The 24,716-nt window shown below is 44.7% G+C and overlaps 2 protein-coding genes across 11 annotated transcripts in view; both read left to right on the top strand.

Annotated features, from left to right (window-relative positions):
* LOC139182141 (uncharacterized) overlaps positions 1–2,212 on the top strand; it is an 80,215-nt gene extending 78,003 nt beyond the window's left edge. For all 7 annotated transcript variants that reach the window (XM_070785800.1, XM_070785799.1, XM_070785796.1 and 4 more), the window contains one exon: positions 1,994–2,212. In XM_070785800.1, the coding sequence (XP_070641901.1) occupies positions 2,006–2,212 (207 nt within the window). In that variant the 5' untranslated portion in view covers positions 1,994–2,005. The remainder of the gene's footprint in view (positions 1–1,993) is intronic.
* BCL9 (BCL9 transcription coactivator) lies at positions 2,156–17,637 on the top strand. Of its 4 annotated transcripts, none has more exons than XM_070785792.1 (7): positions 2,156–2,306; positions 3,257–3,351; positions 5,000–5,189; positions 6,077–6,176; positions 10,212–12,453; positions 13,674–13,934; positions 15,277–17,637. In XM_070785792.1, exons 1-7 carry the CDS (start codon positions 2,254–2,256, stop codon positions 16,392–16,394), a joined length of 4,059 nt encoding a protein of 1,352 aa, XP_070641893.1. In that variant the 5' UTR covers positions 2,156–2,253; the 3' UTR covers positions 16,395–17,637. The 4 variants fall into 4 exon arrangements, with proteins under 4 accessions (XP_070641893.1, XP_019812238.2, XP_070641894.1 ...); XM_019956679.2 differs by having other exon boundaries at positions 3,257–3,573; XM_070785793.1 differs by having other exon boundaries at positions 2,205–2,306; positions 3,260–3,351.
* Positions 17,638–24,716: the final 7,079 nt, after the last annotated feature.

Raw genomic sequence — 24,716 nt, 5'->3', positions numbered from 1 at the left:
GGAGAAGGCATTCATGCCCGTGTGCTCCGTCCATTCATCTATAAAATGCCATTGATCACGGTATAGTGAGTTTAAAAAACTGAATGTGGAAATACTTTGAAAATAAGTATTTTTTGTTCACATGATTATTATTTAGAAATAATCTTTGCTACCAGCTCATCAGAAATGCCTGGCAGACCTAGTTGATTTGGTACTTTTAATGTTCAGAGTTTCTTTAGAAGGAGTGTAACACAAGTGCCAGGCGTTTCTGCTCTGTAACTCACCTAGGGTCTAACCACATGCTTAGTACATTATATTGAGTATTATAGAAAAACCAAAGAAATTTAAAACAAGAATCTTGTCTTCAAAGAGCATAGTCTTCATAGGGAGGTAAATCATACACATGGGACTATTCAGTTTGACACATGATTGGAGTGCTCCTATGTGTGATACAGACAGAAAGTATCAAAAGGGACTATATCGGTGGTAACTTCTTTTCTTTTCCTGAGGTAAATGTTTTCTGTTGGCTTTGTCCATGGAAGATTCATTGACTACTTCTGTTTTACCAGTGATTGCTGATGTTTAGGGAGAGGTACAGTATGGTTTATGATCATATATTATGTTGAGCTTCAGAGCAATAATCAGTTTTAGAATCTAAACTGGCGGCAGGGAGCTAAAGGTGGTAGGGAATAAACACACAACCCTAAATATAATTAAGACTCAAATGTTTTTAGGATGCTTTTTCCTAAGATCAGTGTAGAAATATTCTATAGCATTTTACTCTAGTTTTTTCCCCTGCCTTCTTCATTTAAAAGAAAAAAAATGTGATTGTGTATACTCAGAAAATCCATAAATTCCTCTCATGGTCTCAGGTAAAATAGCTGGGACTATTTCTAAATGAGGAAATAGACATTTAATACTTGACAACAATCATACTCATTGCTGAGTCTTAGAATATAAGGGTTTCTCCCAGTTTTAGTCCAGTTCTTGAACCTCTTGTAGTGTATGTAACACTGAAGCGACTTCTAACTCCTTTTGATTCTTTAGCCTTTAATCCTGCATCTAATATTCTTCTTCAGTCCTATACCTCATCAGTAAAGATAGCAGGAGGGAGGGAGGTGAGGGGACCATGGTTACCAAAAAAAATCACATTGGAAACTGCCCTGGAAGGAGCAGTGAATGGAAGTGTATCTTGGTTTTCCCTGAACCAGTTTAGGTTTCTCTAAATAAAGGGCTTTCTCATTTGTTCTCTTACTAGGTTGGGGAATATTTTTTTGACCTTTATGCTTCAAATTAGCCTTGCAAATTGGCTCAAAAAATAACTTAGTCTTCAAAGATGTTCTTTCACCTCCGCATTATGGATCATTCCCTTGCTTACCCATGCCTACAGCTCCTGTCATTAAGCAGTGAGAACACAGGACACATACTCAGCATAATTTAATAGAAAGATCATAGAAATCAGGGGGCAGAACTGATTGTATTTGGTATTGGCTCAATAGTTGATTTCAGAAGTACCTCCTTTAATGTCTTCCCCACCCTGAGGCCCTGAGAATATAAACAGAGAGTAATTTGTTTCATGGTTTGAAATTGGGATGGGTTTGTTACATTTCAGTGCCATCAGAGGTGAAGCACCAGATAGTTGCTATGGATTTGGAGTACCCAGTGGTTTCAGAGCATTGTTTGGAAGAAAGAAAAACCCAAGTTTTTGAGGGTTTTGTATTTGGAAGTAGAGAAATGTAAGGGAGAATACACAGCTAAAGATAAAAATGTTTTTCTCATCTGCTTACAAACGCCTGGTATATGATGCTTGGGTGGGAGGCTTGTATGCCTGGCAGAAAGTCTTAGTCACTCTTCCGCTGCTTTAGCACTAGAGCCTTTTGGCCAGAATATGAACATCGCCCTTTCCTTTCCCCCTGAGGGAAGCTGAGGAACCATCTGCCTCTGTACTGTCGAGGTGGGGCTTTAGCCTTGGTCCTGCTACAAGGGTGTTGGATGTCTCTGTTTCTCTTCCCAGTGTGCCCTGGAGATGCGAGATTTTCCTTTGGCAGCCGGAGGCACACACCCAGAGAATGCTGGAGCCGCAAGGGGACAGGACCCACTTCCACAGCGGAGAAAAACAAAGAGGAAAAAGGCGTGCAGGCAGCCAGCGCTAAGGGACGCACCCAGCACGCAGTGGGCCCCTGCCACTGCCCCCAGCAGCTGTTTCTGCTGCAGCCCGAGAGGAACTCGGTGAGCCCGTCCCTGTTTGTGGCTGCAAGCTCAGGATTTCAATCAATGCATTCCAGTAACCCTAAAGTGAGGAACTCTCCGTCAGGAAACACACAGAGGTGAGGCCTAGGGCCTGGCCCAGCTGCCCCTTGGGACATCATAGTGGACCCTGAACACTAACTGGTGGAACAGTGTGTTGAATCATGAGACCCAAATGGGAAAAGCAAAAGACTCAAGTAAACAGTGATAGAATAGTGAGTCAGAGTTTAGGTTAGCGTTCTCCTCTTACTCATTTGTCCATCCTTACCTGACTGCTCCTCATTATAGCCCCCCTCCTCAACAAAACATTAAAAACCATCCAGTACAATGTGCTAAACTTGCCAAATGAGGAAACTGAGACCTGGAATGTTGAGGAGGCCTAAGGTTCTGGAACTAAAACACCAGCCCCTGACCCCCACTGTGAAGCTTTTTCCTCTGTTCTGCAAAATTGATATCTTAAAAGAATTTCTTCCTCCTCCCCTGGAGGCAGTGGTTAGTGTGTCTGCTCTGGTGTGATACTTCTTATTTGGTGATTAGTGTCCTGGAGGGTTTCCCCAGACTGCCAGTCACCAGCGGGTTTCCTCACTGTCTCCCAGACCTGCTCGTATTTTCCAGCAGGGAAGCCAGTCTCTTGTTACAGCTGTTCCTTGTTCATCAGCTGAGGGGTGGGTAGTATTTTGATCTTAACGATGTCTGTTTGTTTACTCTGAGCTAGTCTTAGTGTGAGAGTCATTTCTCTATGTACATAGAAACCGTTGTCCTTTATTGACAGAAGCCCTAGCGATGGGTCCCCATGTGACTCTAGGGTTCCTGAGACGAGGCAGGCCACTCTGCCCAAATCCTCCTCTCTGTTGATAGCTCTGAGATGAGAATGGGGAGAAGAGAACAAGCAAGCGGCTTAAGTGAAAGGTGGGGTGGTTACTTTAGCTGTCCAGGTCTCCCTGACCTGTGATAGAAATCAGACCTCTTTGATTTGTGCTGCCCAGTCTTGTCCGGTGTCTGATCTCCCTTTGTTATTTGTCTCTTCTAGTAGCCCTAAGTCAAAGCAGGAGGTGATGGTCCGTCCCCCTACAGTGATGTCCCCATCTGGAAACCCCCAGCTGGATTCCAAATTCTCCAATCAGGGTAAACAGGGGGGCTCAGCCAGCCAATCCCAGCCATCCCCCTGTGACTCCAAGAGTGGGGGCCATACCCCTAAAGCACTCCCTGGCCCAGGTGGGAGCATGGGGCTGAAGAATGGGGCTGGAAATGGTGCCAAGGGCAAGGGGAAAAGGGAGCGAAGTATTTCCGCCGACTCCTTTGATCAGAGAGATCCTGGGACTCCAAACGATGACTCTGACATGAAAGGTATGTCTATAAGATCTTTGAGACTCAGAGGGAAGTAGGTATTCCTGAGGGAGGGCCTCTGACATGGATGGATGCCGGAGAGCCTAATAGTAGCCAGGTGGGGAGAGTAGGAATTGGATCCAGGAGTTCTCGGAGTTGCAGATTGAACTCCTTCTGGTCATTTTCCTACGAACTGAAGAATAGTTTGGAACGACCTTGTTGAGTTCTTGCCCTTGAGGATGCAGGTGTTTGAGAATGTTGCACGACTCTAACCATGTACTTATGGATGTTTCTGGTCTCCGTGCTTTTGTGTACTTGAGTGTCAAGCCAGTAGCTCCAGTTTATCTATGCCAGAGCCCACACTGGAGCAGTTTTTCTGACAACTCTTCCTCTTCTCCATGAAATTAGTCCTTCAAGACTTGGGTTGCATCCGTTCTGGCTGCCATTTTGCCAGTTGTAGGTACAAGAGGCTGTCCTGGCACAAGTCCAGATTTGTCCCAGCCAGTTTCACCATGGCGGGAATGAGGGGCTCCATGTGGTAGAGATCCAGTAGGTACCACAGTGGAGTGAGCCCAGAAGGGCATGGGACCCATGGCTATGCTCTAGGCTTTCCCTCACTTAGTGTAAAATAAAACATCTTAACTGTAGGCCAGAATGTGAAAATAACATTCAGGGAGTGGAACGGTGACTCCCCAACCCAAATTTGAAATGAGTACCTCTGTAATTGTTCCCCTGTCTTTCCTTTCTTCTTCAGGTTGTTTGTGGGAGGCCTGTTTTGAGCACCAGCACTATGCTGGGTGCTGGGGGTGCTATGGTCAGCAAAACTGAAACAGTTGCTATCCTCAAGGGTTTAAATGCACCTAGATAGCAGATCATTTAAAAAATTACAATGAAATTTGATAAACACTGAAGTAAGGGAAGTTAGGGGGCTATGGGTCTAACTAGCAGGGACATCCAGCCCAGGAGGTTCCAAAAAAGGTTTCCAGGAAGTAGGGACATTTATGCTAATATCTAAACCCTGGTGCTCAGATGGTAAAGAATCTGCCTGCAGTGCAGGAGACCTGGGTTCAATCCCTGGGTCGGGAATATCCCCTGGAGAAGAGAATGGCTACCCACTCCAGTATTCTTGCCTGGAGAATTCCAGTGATAGAGGAGCCTGGCAGGCTACAGTCCATGGGGTCACAAAGAGTTGGATACGACTGAGCAACTAACACCTGCACACTTTTCAAAGAATGTGTAGTAGAGCAGTAAGGATGTGGGAAAGAGTGCTTTGTACTTAGTCATTTAAATGGGAGAAGTGTATTTGTATTTTTATGAATAGAGGAATTTCCTCTTAACAAGATACTTCCTCGAAATTTTCAAGGTGTTTGCATTATGATGCTATAAATGCTGGCAGAAAAAAGAAAGCTTTATACTTTCTATAACATTAATCTTTTTATTTTTTTAGAATGTAATTCTGCTGACCACATAAAGTCCCAGGATTCCCAGCACACACCACACTCGATGACCCCATCAAATGCTACAGTCCCTAGGTCTTCCACCCCCTCCCATGGCCAGACTACTGCCCCAGAGCCCACACCTGCTCAGAAGACTCCTGCCAAAGTGGTGTATGTGTTTTCTACTGAGATGGCTAATAAGTAAGTTAATGGCTGTGTCTTGATGCTGGTGTGGCTTGCGTGTTTGGGCGTCTAAATTTTTATTCCCTTTGAAGAGACCTTTTTTTGCCCACTTGTTTTATTACTGAAGGTTAACACTACAGAAAACAGTAAAATAAAATATAAAACCCCCACTCCCCTACTCCCAGAGGCAACCATTGGTGGTAGTTCCTTTGCTTTCCTTCCAGAGAAACTTTTTAGGCTTATACAGATACACATATATATACTTTTTTAAACGGGAAAAGGGTCGATGGCACAGCACACACTGTTCTGCAACTCAATATTCTTTTTAAAATGGCATAATAAGTAATACATGTCCATTTTAGAATAATTAGAAAATGTAAATAAAAAGTCTCAAGAATTTACAGAGGTAACTGTTATGAACGTTTCTAGTAGACAGATGCATCACTGGATATTTGTTTATTTAAAATGTGAATATACACTATATAGTTTTCTGACTGTTTTCATCTAACATTTTTAAAATTAAGATATAGAGTGAATCTTGGCAACCTTAAATTATGATAAGGTGTGAGAATTCATTTTTCCCTTCTTGGGTTGGGATTTTGAACTAGGATTCTCTATAAAACACCTACCAGAGTGGACGGGTTTAAAGGAAAAAACCCTGGGGTTGTTTAATGCCTCTTTTGAGATTTGCTAATGGCTATTTTTAAATTTCAGAAGAGTTACAGTAAATGACAGACAAGTAATGAAAACCTTTTTATCTTGATTTCTTCTCACTGGGCATTGCCGGTGGTTCTTTATACTTCTTCCTCTCTCATACCAGTTCGGTCTGGGGTTAAAATGCTTTAGAATTTCAGTTAGTGAAATAGAAACAAGTCCTAGTGTGTGCCTCTCTTCTCTCTTTGTAGGGCTGCAGAAGCTGTATTGAAGGGCCAGGTTGAAACTATTGTCTCTTTCCACATCCAGAACATCTCTAACAGCAAGACAGAGAGAAGCACAGCCCCTCTGGTATGTCATCTTACAAGTGGAATAATGGTTTAAAGGTTATAAGGTGACTCTAAATGTGGGAGATGATTAATTCACTGATAATCTTTTTTTCCTTCTTCCAGTTTTATTGAGATGTAGTTGGTGGACAGCACTGTATAAGTTAAAGTATACAGCCAACTGTACTGTATACTTTAACTCACATACATTACAAAATGATTATCATCATCTTATATACATACAAAATTTAAGACAAAAAATTTTTTTTGTCTTGTAATGAGAACTCTTAGGTGTACTTTCTTAATTTTTATGTAGAACATACAGCAGCATTAATTATATTTATTGTGTTATACATTACATTCCTGCTGCTGCTGCTGCTAAGTCGCTTCAGTCACGTCCGACTCTGTGCAACCCCATGGACTGCAGCCTACCAGGCTTCTCCGTCCATGGGATTCTCCAGGCAAGAACGCTGGAGTGGGTTGCCATTTCCTTCTCCAATGCATGAAAGTGGAAAGTGAAAGTGAAGTCGCTCAGTCGACCCCATGGACTGCAGCCTACCAGGCTCCTCCATCCATGGGATTTTCCAGGCAAGAGTACTGGAGTGGGGTGCCATTGCCTTCTCCGTCATTACATTCCTAGTACCTACTTATCCTACAACTAGAAGTTTATACCTTATTGCTGCCCTCCTCCAATTCCCTCTCCCCCAGTCCCCCCACTTTTGGTTATCACAAATCTAATCTGTTTTTCTTTGAGTTTGTTTGTGACGTTTAACTGACCTATACTGTGTTAGTTTGTGGTGTGCAACATAGTGAAATGATATTTCTATACATTTCAAAGTGATCACCATAAGTCTAGTCACCATGTATCACTGTACAAAGATATCACACAGTTATTGACTATATCCCCCACACTGTACATTTCACACCTATTACTCATTTATTTTGTAACTGAAAGATTGTACTCATAACTTCCATCACCTGTTTATGTCCTCCTCCAATGGCCCCCCTCCTCTTTAAATGACCTGTTTGTTCTCTAAATCTGTGACTCTGTTCCTGTTTAGTTATGTTTAATCATTTGCTTTATTTTTTTTAGATTCCACATGTTTGTCTTTCTCTGACTTATTTCACTTAGCACAATACCCTCTAGGTCCATCCATGTTTTTGAAAATGGCAAGGTTTCATTCTTTTTTAATGGCTAAGTACTACTCCATTTTGTGTGTGTGTGTGTACACCATATAGTCTTTATTCATCTATTAATGGGCACTTAGGTTGCTTCCATATCTTGGCTATTGTAAATAATGCTGCAGTGAACAACATAAGTGTACAGATATCTTTTCTAATTGGTGTTTTTGTTTTCTTTGGATAAAGAGCCAGGAGTGAAATTGCTGGATTATATGTTAGTTGTATTTGTAATTCTTTGTGGAATCTCCACACTGTTTTCCATAGTGCCTACCCTGGTATTCATCCCCACCAACAATCCATGAGGGTTCAGTAGGGAGATAGTCTTGGTATCAGCTACATTTTGAGCATTTAACCTAGTTGTGTAGTTTTAGGCACATCACTCTGGCCTTTTCTGGTAGCATGCTGATATATTGATGAATTACTAGAAGAGAAGAGGTGCAAAATAAAAAGGAGACATACGGCTGTCTTAGGATTTCCTTAATGTGGCCCTCTCTGGGAAATTCTGAATTCAGACCCTGCATATACAGCAGAATTAAAAAAAAGAACAGGCACTCTTGAGTTACTTAAAGAACAGAGAAAAAACAACAGTTAAGGGTGGTCACTGGTTTCCTATAGACTGTGACAGAAGAAACAGTTTACTACCGCCCTACACGACTGGAGTACATGCTGATAATTCCATAATGAGAGTCTCAGTGACTTTCAGAATGATTCTTATTTATTTCAGAGAGAACCATTGAATGTTTTTAATTGCTTGATATTTTCAAAATTACAGTTAATGTTTGTTTCCTCTCTGGAACTTAAGCACCTGCTGTAAACTACATTAGAACATGCGTGCAGTGGTTGTTTAACATACATAGTGTCTCAAATTGAACCAAACGGTGTTCCTTGTGTCTCAGATTGTCAAGGCATTGCACCCAGTGGTGTGAGGACACTAGAGGTTCAAGACACAATCCCTGCTTTCAGGAAGCATGAAATATAAAACTGGGATGAGTCTTAAACATGGGAAAAGTTAAATGAGGTGACAATTCAGTATAGAATAGATGACATTTTGTCCATGTTGTATGAGAACTTAGGCTGCCTTCCTGTGACATAGCAGGGCTTGGGCTTTCCTAGACCAAGCAAAGGAATTTCATGTCTCTCTGTATCTCCACTAAAGGGTAGAAGAAGTGTATATGTAATATTTTAAGTGTATATATTTTTAATTTATACTTTAGAAGTATTTATATTTTATATTGTTCTGGAATATATAGGGCACAATTGCAGCTCAAACCAGTGTTTTATTGACTTAATGACAGATCTTCATACAGTTTTTACCTCCACCTCCTCTAGTACTAAAATGAAATCAGAAGAGGAGTTAAGGAGGGTATTGGGAATAGTCCAGTCACCATTGCTCCAAATCTAAAATAAAAAGAGTGGTACTAAACCATTTCTTCCGTCACAGTCACCCTTCTAGGAAATGAGTATCCACCCTTAACGCACAAACACAGCCTGGCCAACAAAACCAAACGTAAACTGGCTCTGGAGAGAAAATTAAGGTGACCTCCAGACTCCAGTTAAATAGTCAGAGACACCGAGGACACTGTGACGTCCAGAGTCATCTAGGTTCAGCCAGTCCGCCCCACCTCACTCTGGGTCTGCAGGCATAGATGCATGGAGAATAGCAGCAAGTGGAGCATTTATGTACATGTCCACAGAATGTGAGCTGTTCACATCCCTGTTCACATCAGGGATACATGTAATGATTTCTGTACAAATGTGTACCTTGAGAAACATTCCAGAGAGTAGGTGGGGATGTAAGTAAGAGCCTTAGGGGTTTGGAAATACAGACTGGATTAAGTGAACAGGTAGAAGGAAGTGAACATCAAAAAGGGATCCTGCTGCTCTCGAGATCCCTTGATGGAGGGGTAGGCTGGGCCCTTCTATTCTTCAGTACTGCCCTTCTCTAGTACCCGAACCTCCAGCAGGGCCAAGGCATAGATGCAGAACATTTTATATCCCTCTTCCAAACACTGACAACATCCATGTCACCTCTTACAGGCGAGCCTACCTTTATCCAGGACTTAAATGTGGTATTGGTACTTAATAAATAATAAGACACTCATCCAGCCTGTAGAAAGGGCCATGTGCTGTCTCTTGGAAAGAACAGATCAAGAGACACCACAAGCTAGCCTCAGATTTCTTCACAGATGTTTCTTGCCTACAGATTATCTTACTGCAGTTAATGTGCAAGTTCTTATCAAATATTGAATCAGTGATCACAAACTGAAAACAGAAATCGGAGATGTCAGGCCCCTTGGAAACTAAAGGAGAGGAGTGCTTCACTAGTCACCGTGCCAGGGGAGACGGTGAAGTGGAGCAGCCTCACCTGCCGCCTCTGGCTGGTGGAGTACTGAGCTGGAAGTGACAGGGACTTTCTTTTCAGTTGAAAACGTCAGACTCTTTGATTGACAGTGAGAAGTCTACATACCCATTTATACTTTCAGGGAAAGAAAAAGGTGTTAGGTACAGCCTCCCACATACCAAGAAACTAATCTCTCCCTGAATCAAAAACACGTAGTAGACATGTGATATCAAACCTGTTCCTCGAAATAGATACTCAGATGTATTCACTCCAGCAGAGTGGCTTTCCCTTGGCATGCTTATAAAGTTATTGAAACCTAATCTTCAGCTTGGGAAAGAGGATACCGTTTGACAGTAAAATGTGAGGGAAGAAATCAAAATGTCTTCATGTCCATGGGGTTTGTACATGAGCAGTTTCTATACCAAGTGTCAGTGTAGATTTATGTGGCTGGGACCAGTCCTTTATAACATATCATGCTCTTTTCATTGCCCTTCTGTTCAATTTACCAATGATTTTTAAAATCTCGTTTATCTTCAGAACACACAGATATCTGCCCTTCGAAATGATCCGAAACCTCTCCCACAACAGCCCCCAGCTCCAGCCAACCAGGACCAGAATTCTTCCCAGAACACCAGGCTGCAGCCAACTCCCCCCATTCCGGCACCAGCACCTAAGCCTGCCGCCCCACCGCGTCCCCTGGACCGGGACAGTCCTGGGGTAGAAAACAAACTGATCCCTTCTGTCGGCAGCCCTGCCGGCTCCACTCCACTGCCCCCAGACAGCACCGGGCCAAACTCAACGCCCAACAACCGAGCCGTGACCCCTGTCTCCCAGGGGAGCAATAGCTCTTCAGCAGATCCCAAAGCCCCCCCGCCTCCGCCGGTGTCCAGTGGAGAGCCCCCCACACTGGGGGAGAACCCTGATGGACTATCTCAGGAGCAGCTGGAGCACCGGGAGCGCTCCTTACAAACGCTCAGAGATATCCAGCGAATGCTTTTCCCCGATGAGAAGGAATTCCCAGGAGGACAGAGTGGGGGACCCCAGCAGAACACTGGGGTATTAGATGGACCTCAGAAAAAACCAGAAGGGCCTATACAGGCCATGATGGTTCAATCCCAAAGCCTAGGTAAGGGACCTGGGCCCCGGACAGACGTGGGGGCTCCATTTGGCCCTCAAGGACACAGAGATGTGCCCTTTTCTCCAGATGAAATGGTTCCACCCTCCATGAACTCCCAGTCTGGGCCCATCGGACCCGACCACCTGGATCACATGACCCCTGAGCAGATAGCGTGGCTGAAATTGCAGCAGGAGTTCTACGAAGAGAAGAGGAGGAAGCAGGAGCAAGTGGTCGTGCAGCAGTGCTCCCTCCAGGACATGATGGTCCATCAGCACGGGCCTCGGGGAGTGGTCCGAGGGCCCCCCCCTCCGTACCAGATGACCCCTGGTGAGGCCTGGGGGCCTGGGGGCTCAGAGCCCTTTGCCGATGGGATCAACATGCCCCATTCTCTGCCCCCGAGAGCCATGGCTCCCCACCCCAACATGCCAGGGAGCCAAATGCGCCTCCCTGGATTTGCAGGAATGATGAATTCTGAGATGGAGGGGCCCAATGTCCCCAACCCGGCATCGCGACCAGGTCTTTCTGCAGTCAGCTGGCCAGACGATGTGCCAAAAATCCCAGACGGTCGAAACTTCCCGCCTGGCCAGGGCGTCTTCAGTGGTCCTGGCCGAGGGGAGCGCTTCCCAAACCCCCAAGGATTGTCTGAAGAGATGTTTCAACAGCAGCTGGCAGAGAAGCAGCTGGGATTGCCCCCGGGGATGAGCGTGGAAGGCATCAGGCCTGGAATGGAGATGAACAGGATGATCCCAGGCTCCCAGCGCCATGTGGAGCCAGGGAATAATCCCATCTTCCCGCGAATACCAGTGGAGGGCCCACTGAGCCCTTCCAGGGGTGACTTTCCAAAAGGAATGCCCCCGCAGCTGGGCCCTGGCCGGGAACTCGAGTTTGGGATGGTTCCCAGTGGGATGAAGGGAGATGTCAGTTTAAATGTCAGCATGGGATCCAACTCTCAGATGATACCTCAGAAGATGAGAGAGGCTGGGGCGGGGCCCGAGGAGATGCTGAAGCTCCGTGCAGGTGGTGCGGACATGCTGCCTGCTCAGCAGAAGATGGTGCCCTTGCCGTTCGGCGAGCACCCGCAGCAAGAGTATGGCATGGGCCCCAGGCCGTTCCTCCCCATGTCTCAGGGTCCAGGCAGCAACAGTGGCTTGCGGAATCTCAGAGAACCCATGGGGCCCGACCAAAGGACTAACAGCCGGCTCAGTCATATGCCACCACTACCTCTCAACCCTTCCAGTAACCCCACTAGCCTCAACACAGCTCCTCCTGTTCAGCGCGGCCTGGGGCGGAAGCCCGTGGATATATCTGTGGCAGGCAGCCAGGTGCATTCCCCAGGCATCAACCCTCTGAAATCTCCCACGATGCGCCAAGTCCAGTCACCAATGCTGGGCTCACCCTCGGGGAACCTCAAGTCCCCCCAGACTCCATCGCAGCTGGCAGGCATGCTGGCGGGCCCAGCTGCCGCTGCTTCCATTAAGTCCCCGCCCGTCTTGGGGTCTGCTGCTGCTTCGCCTGTTCACCTCAAGTCTCCATCACTTCCTGCCCCATCACCTGGATGGACCTCGTCTCCAAAACCTCCTCTTCAGAGTCCTGGGATCCCTCCAAACCACAAAGCGCCCCTCACCATGGCCTCCCCAGCCATGCTGGCAAGTGTAGAGTCAGGTCAGTATGTTCTCATCCTCACAGTTGCACCTATAGCCAGAGATTGTGAAAGCCTGGTTTACATACTTTAAGAAAACTGGTGTCCTGATTATGCAGCCAGAGGAGGGGGCTTTTGCCAAGATGGATGTATTTGTGGCAAGGTGCAGAGTTGGTACTCCCATGGGGTTATGCTCAAGTGTCCAATCCTGGTGAAGATTCATGGGCTTTAGTGCAAAATATGTTTATGGGATAGGACTGGGAGGAGAATGGGAAATGCATATCATTTCACTGAACGATTTACATTTTCACAGGGAACTCAAATGTCTTAACAAATGTGTTAAGATTAAAGGATAAATGTGTTTCCTTTAAACACCAGCCCCACTTATTTCAGAGGTCTGTCTTTGTGTTAAGAGAGTGAGTGTCATCCCAAGCAAAGAGGGGAGACTGCTGAGAGACTTGAGTGGTTCTCGTAAATATGTGTCAACCATTGAAACAGTTTCTGAAACCTTCTCCATGTTAGACTGCTATTCTCACAGATCAGCTGCAATTTATTAGTATTTACTTCCTGGGGGAAGTTCTCACTGATGATGGTGGTTTTGTGAACAGGACCGGAGGCGGTCAGTAGATGAGCACTGAGGTGTAAATACTAGGTCTGTGCTGTCTCCACTTGAGAAAGACTAGAATCAGAATGAGGTAGGAGATTTATCCTACCAGGTTAAAGTGTGCCTCTCCACTGGGTAGCAGTTCTCTACAAAGCAGTCCAGCAAAGAGTGGCCCCCTCAGACCTTTTGAGTGCAGACATCTTGGTGGAGGAAATCAGTCAGGAGCATGTGTAGGATACTCTGGTCAGTACCTGAGGTGGGATGGCTCATCTGGCTTCCAAGCACACTTAACGCCAGAGGCAAATTCTGAATTGTGGTTGGCAAGGGTAAGAGATCCACTTATTTCCCATTGTTTTCAGTGAAGGAGTTTGTGAGGCGTGGTTTTCCCAAGTTTGAGCTAATATTCTCACACATCCTTGGTGCGTTGTCCTGCCATCTGCTGAGCTGTCACCTCCATCGTATGCTGCCATCTCCCTCTGCACACACACGGAGCTTGACTAGAAGACTGATGATTCATGTCCTGGGTCTAATAACACTGTCCCATTCATCTGTCTCATTCCCTGTTAGTTCAGAATCATAGGCCCAAGAACCTTCAGGAGAATCTAATTCCCTGCCCTGTTTTATTTTGCCTTCTCTTAGGTGGCCCCCCACCTCCTACAGCCAGCCAGTCTGCCTCTGTGAGTATCCCGGGAAGTCTTCCCTCTAGTACACCTTACACCATGCCTCCAGAGCCGACCCTTTCCCAGAACCCACTGTCTATTATGATGTCTCGAATGTCCAAGTTTGCAATGCCCAGTTCTACCCCGTTATACCACGACGCCATCAAGACCGTGGCCAGCTCAGATGATGACTCCCCTCCAGCTCGTTCTCCCAACTTGCCATCAATGAATAATATGCCAGGTAAGAAATCAGGAAGATAGGATATGGCCCTATTGCTGTTGACAAAAGAAAAACGTCTTGAGGTGTTTTCTTGATATCTGTAGACCTCAATAAGCTGGATGTTCAGCAGATTGAAAAAGTATATCATCTGAGTTAGTTTCAGTAAAACTAAATGTCTTGCCTAGAGGAAGAGAATAACACTTTTTTGGATTAGCTTATTCTGTGTTTGTGGATAAGAAAGCAAATTTCTTTAGAGTTCTTGTCATTTTCTTACAGAAGTTCTGATGCTTCTGTGTACCTTGATGTGCTTATTTTTAGGTGGCTCCTCCTGGAGCGAGACTGAAAGCAGTATCGTTTTAATATGCTGATAGGAATGTCTTGAGTCCTCAACTATTTTCCTGAAAGGGCAGCCTCAAACCACAAGCAGCCACAGGATTTCAGACAATGGAGAAAACCTCTGTTTCCTAGAGAAGCACTTTCTTTAGGCCTAAAGAGAAAATAAAAATTCCTCCCTTCTTTCCTCATTCTGTTCTCCTTCACTCCTACACCTCCCATCTCCCCAAATCTCACTAACGGGAAATGATGTGGGAGGGCAAAGGTGGTCAACAAAGAGACCATAATAACTTCAGCCATGGGTTTCTGGTTCCAGTTCCATTCTGATTGTTAATAATGCTTTTTATCATCAGTCAGGTGAGGGCATGCTCCGTGGATGGCACAAGCATCATTCTTACCATACTCGGTGGTTAACTTCATGGAGAGACCAAATATTTAAATGTCCCAGAGGCCATGGTAGAACCTGTGTGTTTTCCATTAAAAGTTAGCTTTTCTTCACCATTTTATATAATCTAGAGTTTTAAATGCTCTCCCTGTAAGGCAGTGTGAAAGGGTGATGCCACTTTATCAATTGAAAAAGGCCTGTTTGGTTTCCTCGTCGCTGTTACTTCTGATTCTTGGACTTGTAGGACTGATGAATCCTCTTTCTCCAAAAAGGACCGTACTGCAGGTCATCTAGGCAAATTGTTTTCTTCCCAATTCAATACCTCCGATGAAGAAGACTGTACTCATTTGTGTATTAACTTGTAACTTTTCACTCAGGAGACTTTCTTTCTAGGTGTCTTCTATATACATATATGTCATCCAGTTTAAAGCTCAGTAATAAATACATTGTCTTGTGGAGCTGTTGGTTTGTGTGCCCCCAAATGTATTGTAATCTTCCTGAGGGTAGATTGTGCATTGTGCATTTTCTCAGCTCAGTCCCATGCACATTTGATGCATAGTAACTTTTTTTGTTAATTTGATTTATAATAGTTTTTCTGAGTTACTTTTGGTGAAATTGATTCCTTTGATATCTTTATTTTTCTAGGAATGGGCATTAATACACAGAATCCTCGAATTTCAGGTCCAAACCCCGTGGTTCCAATGCCAACCCTCAGCCCAATGGGAATGACCCAGCCACTTTCTCACTCCAATCAGATGCCCTCTCCGAACGCCATGGGACCCAACATACCTCCTCATGGAGTCCCTATGGGGCCTGGTTTGATGTCACACAATCCTATCATGGGGCATGGGTCCCAGGAGCCTCCAATGGTACCTCAAGGACGCATGGGTTTTCCCCAGGGTTTCCCTCCAGTTCAGTCTCCTCCACAGCAGGTTCCGTTTCCTCACAATGGCCCCAGTGGGGGGCAGGGCAACTTCCCAGGAGGGATGGGTTTCCCAGGAGAAGGGCCTCTTGGCCGCCCCAGCAACCTGCCCCAAAGTTCAGCAGATGCAGCACTTTGCAAGCCTGGAGGCCCGGGGGGTCCTGACTCCTTCGCTGTCCTGGGAAACAGCATGCCTTCAGTGTTTACAGACCCAGATCTACAGGAGGTCATCCGACCTGGAGCCACCGGAATACCTGAGTTTGACCTGTCTCGCATTATCCCATCTGAGAAGCCTAGCCAGACACTGCAATATTTCCCTCGAGGGGAAGTCCCAGGCCGTAAACAGCCCCAGGGTCCCGGACCTGGGTTTTCGCACATGCAGGGGATGATGGGCGAACAAGCCCCCAGAATGGGACTAGCATTACCTGGCATGGGAGGTCCAGGGCCCGTGGGAACTCCAGACATCCCTCTTGGTACAGCTCCATCCATGCCAGGCCACAACCCTATGAGACCACCAGCCTTTCTCCAGCAAGGCATGATGGGACCTCACCATCGGATGATGTCACCAGCACAATCTACAATGCCCGGCCAGCCCACCCTGATGAGCAATCCCGCTGCTGCCGTGGGCATGATTCCTGGCAAGGATCGGGGGCCTGCTGGGCTCTACACTCACCCTGGGCCTGTGGGCTCTCCAGGCATGATGATGTCCATGCAAGGCATGATGGGACCCCAACAGAACATCATGATCCCCCCACAGATGAGGCCCCGGGGCATGGCTGCTGACGTGGGCATGGGTGGATTCAGCCAAGGACCTGGCAACCCAGGAAACATGATGTTTTAAGCTGCTAAGACTGGATGTGCCCATCCTTGTTGAGATGAGATTCCAGGTCCTGAGAGCTGCTATGAGGGCGTTCCAGGAGCACTGTTGGTCATGCAATAGGAGAACAGAGACCCAAGGGCTGCTTTGGGGGCGGGGGGAACTCGAGAATGTATGGATTTATCTGAAAACAAATTATTCATTTAATCAACAGGTGTGTTTTTTTTAAGATTTATTTTTTAAAAATTATTTTTGTGGACTTGGGTATCCCGTGATGGCACCTCCTTTGGGGAATCTGTAGCCGTGCTTTGAGAATCGCCATGGGTCACGTGTCGCACCGTTCTCTGTATGTTTACGTCCTTTGGACTTGGCTTCTCCCAGGATTCTTTTCTGGTTTTGTTTTTGCTTGGGGCTTTATTTTTTTGTGTACTGTACTATATTGTAAAAGGGATTTTAGCAGAGACTTTAGTCTTTGGGACAAGAGGAGAACAGGAATGCTGGGCTGTTTACTTTAGGTGGAGAATCCATCTTCAGACCTTTGGACTATTTTCTTTCAACTCCAGTGTATAGAAAAACCAAACTACAACCTCAGAGCAGAGTATTAATGAAAAGCACAAAAAAAGGAACTAAGTTCAGCGAGGGGTGGGGGGAGGGGGAGATTTTTCTTTTTAAAAATAATGACGCTTAGGACATTGGTTTTTCAGTTTAAGTGCTCTCAGCACTGTCTGCCTCTCCCAGTCTACAGACCCACCTGCACATTTTTCTCTTGTTTTCCCTCCCCTCTCCTTCCCCGTCTCTTGGTTGAGTGAGTTTCCCCCTGTTGTGTCCCTCACTGGTGAGCCCCTGCTTCCCTCCTCTCTTTCCCTTTGGCAGCTGCAATACACGGTGATACTTTGGGGAAATAAATCTAAGCAAGCCTCACCTTCCATGCCGAGCATCGTCCCGGCTCCAGGAGGGAAAGGTCTGTCTTTGGGATGCTCGACTGTCTTTGCCCTTCGTCTTCTTCCCCATCCTACCCTTCCCTGCCCACCTTATTTTCTGTTCTCCTTTTATTAGGAATTCCCAAGTGAATTTTATTAATGTGGGAGTGGAACAGATGCTAAAAGCTATTCAGGATTTTGTTTTTCTGTTTTTAATTTTGTGGTTCCTTCCCTTTCCTCCCCCTCCCATGCGTAAAACGTTCTGTGTAACCTCCATTAAATTTGGTACAAAACCACTCACCAGAGCTGTGGTGTCAGAAAAATAAAATATATTGTTTCTTACAAAATTGGATTGCCTTTTTTTTGTGTGCATTTGGATTCCTGTTTGTTTGCTGAGTATTAGGCATAGTGGTTGCCATTGACCCAGAAACGTAGCGCCGTTGTATCAGAATTGATCAACAGGGTGAAAGTTAGGGAAAGTATAGAAAAGTGCTTTTGCAGATGAAGCACATTGCTTGCTGTTGAGGAGTAACTACTCTGGTAGATTGATCCAGTGCTGTTCCTGTCTCGGGCATGAAATCTTAGCTGTAGGCAGAAGAGCAGTCCTGGTCCCCATGGCCTCATCTCTGGAGGCAGCTCATGGTCTTTACTAGGAAATTTTGTGAGGGCCAGTGTAATGGTGTGAAGTATTTAATAAGGCCAAAGTTAGAGTCATTTGAAAAGCTATGAAATGTCCCTGGAGCTTGTTAAAGTAAAATATTATTACTGTGTGTGCAAATGTGGGTTTCTGTGGTCCGTTCTGCCTATCCACGGTCACCTCCTGCCAGCCCTGCTCAGTCTACACAGTTCCCTTCCACGCACACACCTTCAGCACGCCAGTGTATGAGCCCTGCAAGGTAAGCGTCTAAGGGACCGGCTGTGTGTGTGTTCTGTGCAGTTAGGTTGCTTCTGGTGTATGTATTTCTTCTGAGTTACAGGCATCTTCAGCTGAGCAAGTGGGTGTCTGTGTGCGTGTTTCTTCGCAGGTGAGGGAATCTAAGGAGCAGCAGGTGCAGTCGTCTGCAGACAGACTTGTACAGATTAGGCTCTGCCGGAGCCCCGCAGTCTGAGTTTGACCTATGAACGTTTCTGTCCGTGAAATGGTTTTGAGAGTCACTTTCTCTTCTACCCTCAGCAACCCTGTCTTCTCAGTAACACAAAAGCCCCAGACCACAAAAGTGAGATTTGATTTGAGCACCTCCTCTACCAGCCACCTCCACCCCACATGTGTTCTCTTGCGAACTTTTGAGGGGCTGTAGGAAGTAGGTAGTAAATCATCTCATTTGGAGACAAGAATACCGAGCTCACTGGTTTAAGAATTCTGACACAATCAGATTACAGATGAACCTAAGCAGTGAAAATTTTACATTGTGGAGAAATTAGAGTACAAGTATTTTGTTTCAGGGATTTAGCCCTATCCCTAGGTTCTCTAGGTTTTGAACTAATAAAAAAGGACAGGGAAACAGCTAAGCATGGGGGCACGTAAGAGGAGAGCCCTAAAAGGAAGGCTGGGACCTGGTGTTGGTCCACTGGTCTGGCTTCATGGGCAGCCCCACTCCCTGTTGCATCTCAGTGCTGTGGTCACTGATGCTGTGTGGTCCCTTTGCCTCTGTCCCAAGGAGGGAGACAAAGACAGGTAGGCGCTTTGTAGACCCCCACTGGGAGAGGCTGGACATGTGGCACTCTGCATGTCCTTCCCCTGCTGGAGAACTTGCAGCAGTGCAAATCAACTTAACCATTTCAAAGTAGTTGGCTTTTGAAAAGACCATAAATCTTCATTCATTTATATTAGCCATATATGTTTCATCATCCATCTGATATGATAAACTTAATTTAGGGTTTAAATGTCACAATTTCCAATTTGCTAATCTTGCTATGAAATAAAGTCACGTTTGGCAGATTGGATGCTTTTGCATGAAGAATAAATGATGCAAAGTTTTTTTTAAAATTCACAAAAGGATGATAAAAATATTTCATGTTAACATAATCCCATGAAAGCCAAGCCAGTCTCTCCCACCCCCTGCCCCTCCTGAAATTTTGGGATTAAATGAAGGAAGTGCAATAATGTGTTGCTTCATTCAAAGCTAAGTGGTAAGTTTGTGGATCATAGCATTTCTTAAGAACTAATGAAGCATATGTGGTATTTTCCTTAAAATAATGTGAAACAAAGTGATTTACTTTTTAAAAGAATCTGCACCTGTAAATGAAAATAAGCAAACAAAACTGGAGACACCTTATGAAGGGGCAAGAAAAATAAGTTTTTAAAACAATTTTATATATTTTAAAGCTATTGTTTAAAAAATTGATCCAAAATTTCTGCCATCCTCCCTACTCTCCTGTACTTCTAGATGTTGTGATCATGACACAGCTTCTGTTACTGGGGCAGCTGCACAGGCCCCAGAATGGTTTAATGCTCTGCTGTCACGTATTGACTTTCTTAATACTTTGAGCAGGGGCCCCATATTTCCATTTTTATACTGGGCCCCACAAATGAAGCAGCTGGCCCTGTTAAGAATAAGAGAATTCTCAGCAGCTCCAGAGCAGTGCTGGGATCCAGGTCTCTCTTCGTGCTTTCTCCATCCCAGTGGCCAGGAGTGACCCCAGACAGGGTGGATGGTGCTGTGTTCCATTTAAACCATCTACCCTTTAGTCATGTCCTTTTCCTTTTCTGAGTACCTTCAAAGTGCTCAGAGGAGAGGAAAGCTGTATTTAACCCAAGGGTTCATTTATTAGCAACCATTTAGACAGTGTCTATTGTGGGTCAAGAACTGCGCTAAAAAAAAAAAAAAGAACTGCTCTAAGACAGGGGCCAGGAAACACGTGTTGTAAATCGACATTCCATACTCTGATCGCTGTCATGGGGAAAGTGCCAGCTGAGTGCTACTGGCCAGAGAGGAAGGTCCAGGTTTTCCTTTCAGGAAACCATGAAAGGTGGTTTTGAACTTATCTCTTGAAGGAAGAAGCACTTCGCAGTGGAGGGTGCTGGTGAGCTTTTAAACAGGACATGGGGGCAGCAAAGGCCTACTTGTTGCAATGGGGTGGCTCTTTAAGGGAGGGAGGTGGAGAGAAGAAATGAGCTCAGAGAGAGCAGGTCATGGGAGAACCCAGGGTGGCCCAGGGAGTTTGAACTTCACAGCTTTAAGCAAGGGAATCTGGTGATCAGATAGGTTCTGCGGAAAGATTACTGGCTGGGTGTGGAGGACAGGGTGGGGATGGAGTGAGAGAACCACAGGAAGATTTTGCAAAAACTTGTTTATTCTACAAAATCTTTAAACTCACAGACTCATCTCTCTTGCTTTAAAAAAACATCAAATTGGGTCATATTTCCTCTGCTGCTTAATAACTTGAGCCTACTGCCACTTTCTTTTCTCTAACCCAGACAACTCATATTTTTCAAAGTCACAAACACCTATTTAAGAAAAGTCAAGGGAGCTTAATTTGGTGGTAAAATTTTAATGACACATTTAAAGCAAAGAGTTTATAGCGCACAGAAACCAGTTTGTGGCCCAATATTTTATATTGGAGGGAGTTAAATAATAAACTAAGTTAAAAAGAAGATACACTCTAAGGGTTGTATAAACAACAAAGCCTCTGACACGGCTCCTTATCTGGGTTGCTGTAACAGACGGGATCTGTTTTCTGCCTGTAGGTAACCACACTTGACTGGGAACTTTCTGGCCCAGTGCTTAGTTGTGCTTGGCAACCAACACTGCCTGGGGAAGATGCTAAGTAGATGATCACAGAAAGAAGATAAAGAGACGGTTCAGAAATGAGTGTCTCACACATATTTAAAGCATGAAAAAAGTCCAGTTATTTCATCAAACATACAAGAACTCAGGCTTCCCTTGCAAACCCCATCTCAGAGCCTGAAGCAATTATGAGGGACCCTGGGGTTCCAAAGAACAGGTTTAAAAACACAATCCAGCCCTAAGAAAGTTCAGGTCTGCCCTGTGGCGGGAGGAAGGGAGACAAGACAGGACATGATGCGTGATTCTGGAAGTCTGGTTCTTCATACTGTACAGCCTGCCCACAGCTCGTGCTAGCCTCCCTCTTCTTTTGTCCTGTGGCGGAGCTAGGCTCAAAGGTGAAAGGGACTTAGAAATCTTAATGGTATTTAGTGTCTCATTAATTAGTGTTGGGGCTTCCCTGGTGGCTCAGCAATAAAGAATCCACTTGCAAAAGCAGAAGATGCGGGTTCGATCCCAGTTCGATCCCTGGGTAGGAAATATCCCCTGGAGGAGGAAACGGCAACCCACTCTAGTATTCTTGCTTGGAAAATCCCATGAACAGATGAGCCTGGTGGGCTACAGTCTATGGGGTTGCAAAAAATTGGACACAATTTAGCAACTAAACAAAATTACTGTCCAGGGTGGATTTAACTTTTCAAGATTTTTTTTTTTCCCCACAGCTTAAGTTCTGTTGAAGACTCCTGGGAGCCTGTTTCTCCTCTTTGCCAGTCTTTCAGGAGCTTTTATCGTCCCCATTTCCCACATAGAAACCCCACAGCTCTACATGCATTTCTTCTCCTGGAGCTCCCACCACCCCCATGAGTCAGTCTGATCTAAGCACATGCTGTTGGATGTGCTTTGTGAGCTCTGGGGCGCTGGCCTCTGGCTGCCCAGTTCCCAGCACCAAACACTGTCCGGCCAGGCCCAGCACCTTGCTAGACACTGAGTCATCACCACTGCGTTCACTCAAAATGTATTTGGTTACAGGGAATCACAGATTACTGTGATTTATTTTGTTCCCCAAACAGCAGGAGGTCTCCCAAGCTTTGGTGAAGTTCTCTATTCTAGCTGTCAGTAGTTGAGCTATTAAAAATTTTTATATATACACACACAGATTTACTTATACAAATGTATATGTACTTTTAATATACTAGAGTATGTAAATAATTAAATGCCAGTTTTGAAATGTCAGTACACTATTGTAAAGATGAGTTGGTTTTTCCCTTGTCAAGGAAGCTACACAATCCCTAGGATCTCTTTATTTCTCTTATGCTTAGTGTCTGCAAGAGCTTTAAAATATAACCATTGTGGTTTAAATGTAATAATAACAATAAGGAAAAACAGGATCGCAGCCATATGAAGTATGAAGCAGTCTTAGCATTATGTACCAAGATCCATGGTTTCAGCAAGGGCCTGATAAGAAGCACTGACCATTTCTCTTCTATCCTGCACTGTGCTGGGCACAGTGGAGTAAAAAGAAAGTACAACAGCTGCCTACGAGGAACCGGCATCTAATTGAAGAGATACACACTAGCAATAATGGCAAAACAGGACCACATTCTATTCTCAGCATCACCATATTTCATGTTCATAGTCCATATTGAAATAATTACTAAGTTAGCTAATAAAGACAGACTGGAGCCACCAGGGAAGCCCCTAAACAACAAAACAAGGGCCATACAGAATGCAGTTATTGGTCTTATGATCATGCCTCTGACCCCCTTCCTGCATTATTAACCTCTCCCCTTCTTTTAGATTATTGCCATCAGTACACAAACATGCACGGGGCTCGGCCCTGGGCCTTCTGCTCACTCTTCTAATCCATCCAGTCACAAGTCACTAAATACCATCTGTGTAATTTTAAGTCTAGAATTTCCATCTCCCTCTCAGCCTATCCATAGGCGTTCTAGACAGTCACCTGGCACCTTCAACACTGCCTTGTGTCTTGCTGGCACCTCAAACTTAAGTCCTAAACTTCTGCATTTCCCCCAAATCTAATCTCCATACCCTATTCCCCACCACAGTAAATGATATATGTCCATCCATCCAGTTATCATGTCAGACACACAGGAGTCATCTTTCATCCTTTACGCCTCACGTAAAACCATAAGCAAATCCTTTTATGTCCATTGCCAAGAAATATCTTAAATCTATCTACTTCTCTCCATCCCTCCAGATGAAGTCACCATCTTTCACATGGTCCATTACATTCAGTTCTTAACTGCTACTTCCACTCTTGCTCTCCTTCAATCTGTTCTCCACAGAGTAGCCTGAGTCATCTTAAAAAGTGTCTAAATCATATACATCAGTTCCTTCCTTAAAACCCTCCAATGGCTTTCCAATATAATTCATATAAAATCCAAGATCTTTAACAGTGCCTACCAGGCCCCAGGCATTCTCTGGTTTCACCTCATGCCCATCTCCTCGCACTCACTATGCTCCAGTCAAACCACTCTAATTCCAGTACCTCCGATGTGCCACACTCTTCCTGCCTCAGGAATTACACACTGGTTTTCTGTACTGGCATGCTCTTGACTCTGGCCTTCCCCTTTCCCAACGGCTGACTCCTTCACATCCTACGGTCTCAGCTCCTCAGAAAGGCCTTTTCTGGTTACCCCAACAAAATACCACTCCCCCATCCCCAACACACACACACCATCATTTTGTAGTACAACATCCTACTTGTGTCCTTTGTGGCAATTATTTATTCTATCTCACTTACTCCACGAAGTCAAGAACCAAAGGAAGGATCAGTGTGAGTCTGGGTGCCCAGGAAAGATTTTGTATGATCCTTCCTGCCTTTCTTTCAACGAATATTTACTGATCAGAATGCAAGTACTATGCTAGGTGCTAGTGAACAAGTGATAAATAAGAAAAATTCAGTTTGACAGATGAATGGATACAGAAGCTGTGATAGGTTCATCAGTACCATCTTTCTAGAGTCCATAAATATGCATTAATATATGATACTTGTTTTTCCCTTTCTGACTTCACTCTATCTGATAGGCAGTGGACACTTGCTTACTTCCACCTTTTGGCTGTTGTGAATACAGCTGCTATAAACATAGGTATACAAATATTTGTTTGAATCCCTGCTTTAACTTCCTTTCCCTTTAGCTTTTTTTCTTTAGTCTTTAATGTAAGTCAACTTCATTGACTTACAGAAGTGTAACTGCTGGATCATATGCTAATTCTAAGCTTGCTTTTTTTGAGGAATTGCCATAGTTTTCCACAGTGGCTGTGTACTATTTTACGTTCCCACCCAGAATGTACAAGAGTTCCAATTTCTCTGCATCTTTGCCAACACTAGATGTTATTTTCTGTTTGTTTTTTTACAATAATAGCCATCCTAATGGGTATGAAGTGGTTTGGGTTTGCATTTCCCTGATAACTAGTGATGTTGAGCATTGTTTCATGTGTTTATGGCCATTTGTATATTTTCTTTAGAGAAATGTCTATACAGGTCCTTTTTCCATTTTTGAATTGGATTGTTAGTGTCTGTTGAGTTGAAGGAGTTCTTTATATATTCTAGGTATCAATTCCTTATCCAGTACATGATTGTATCTCCCACTCCACAGGCTACGTTTTTGCTGTAGATAGTGTTCTTTGAAGCACAAAATTTTGATCATGTCCAACTTACCTATTTTTTTCTTTTCTTG

Source organism: Bos indicus, chromosome 3 (assembly GCF_029378745.1).
Source record: "Bos indicus isolate NIAB-ARS_2022 breed Sahiwal x Tharparkar chromosome 3, NIAB-ARS_B.indTharparkar_mat_pri_1.0, whole genome shotgun sequence".
Classification (NCBI taxonomy): Eukaryota; Metazoa; Chordata; class Mammalia; order Artiodactyla; family Bovidae; genus Bos; species Bos indicus.
Note: the sequence above shows the minus strand (reverse complement) of the source record. Positions and strands in the feature narration are given on the sequence as shown.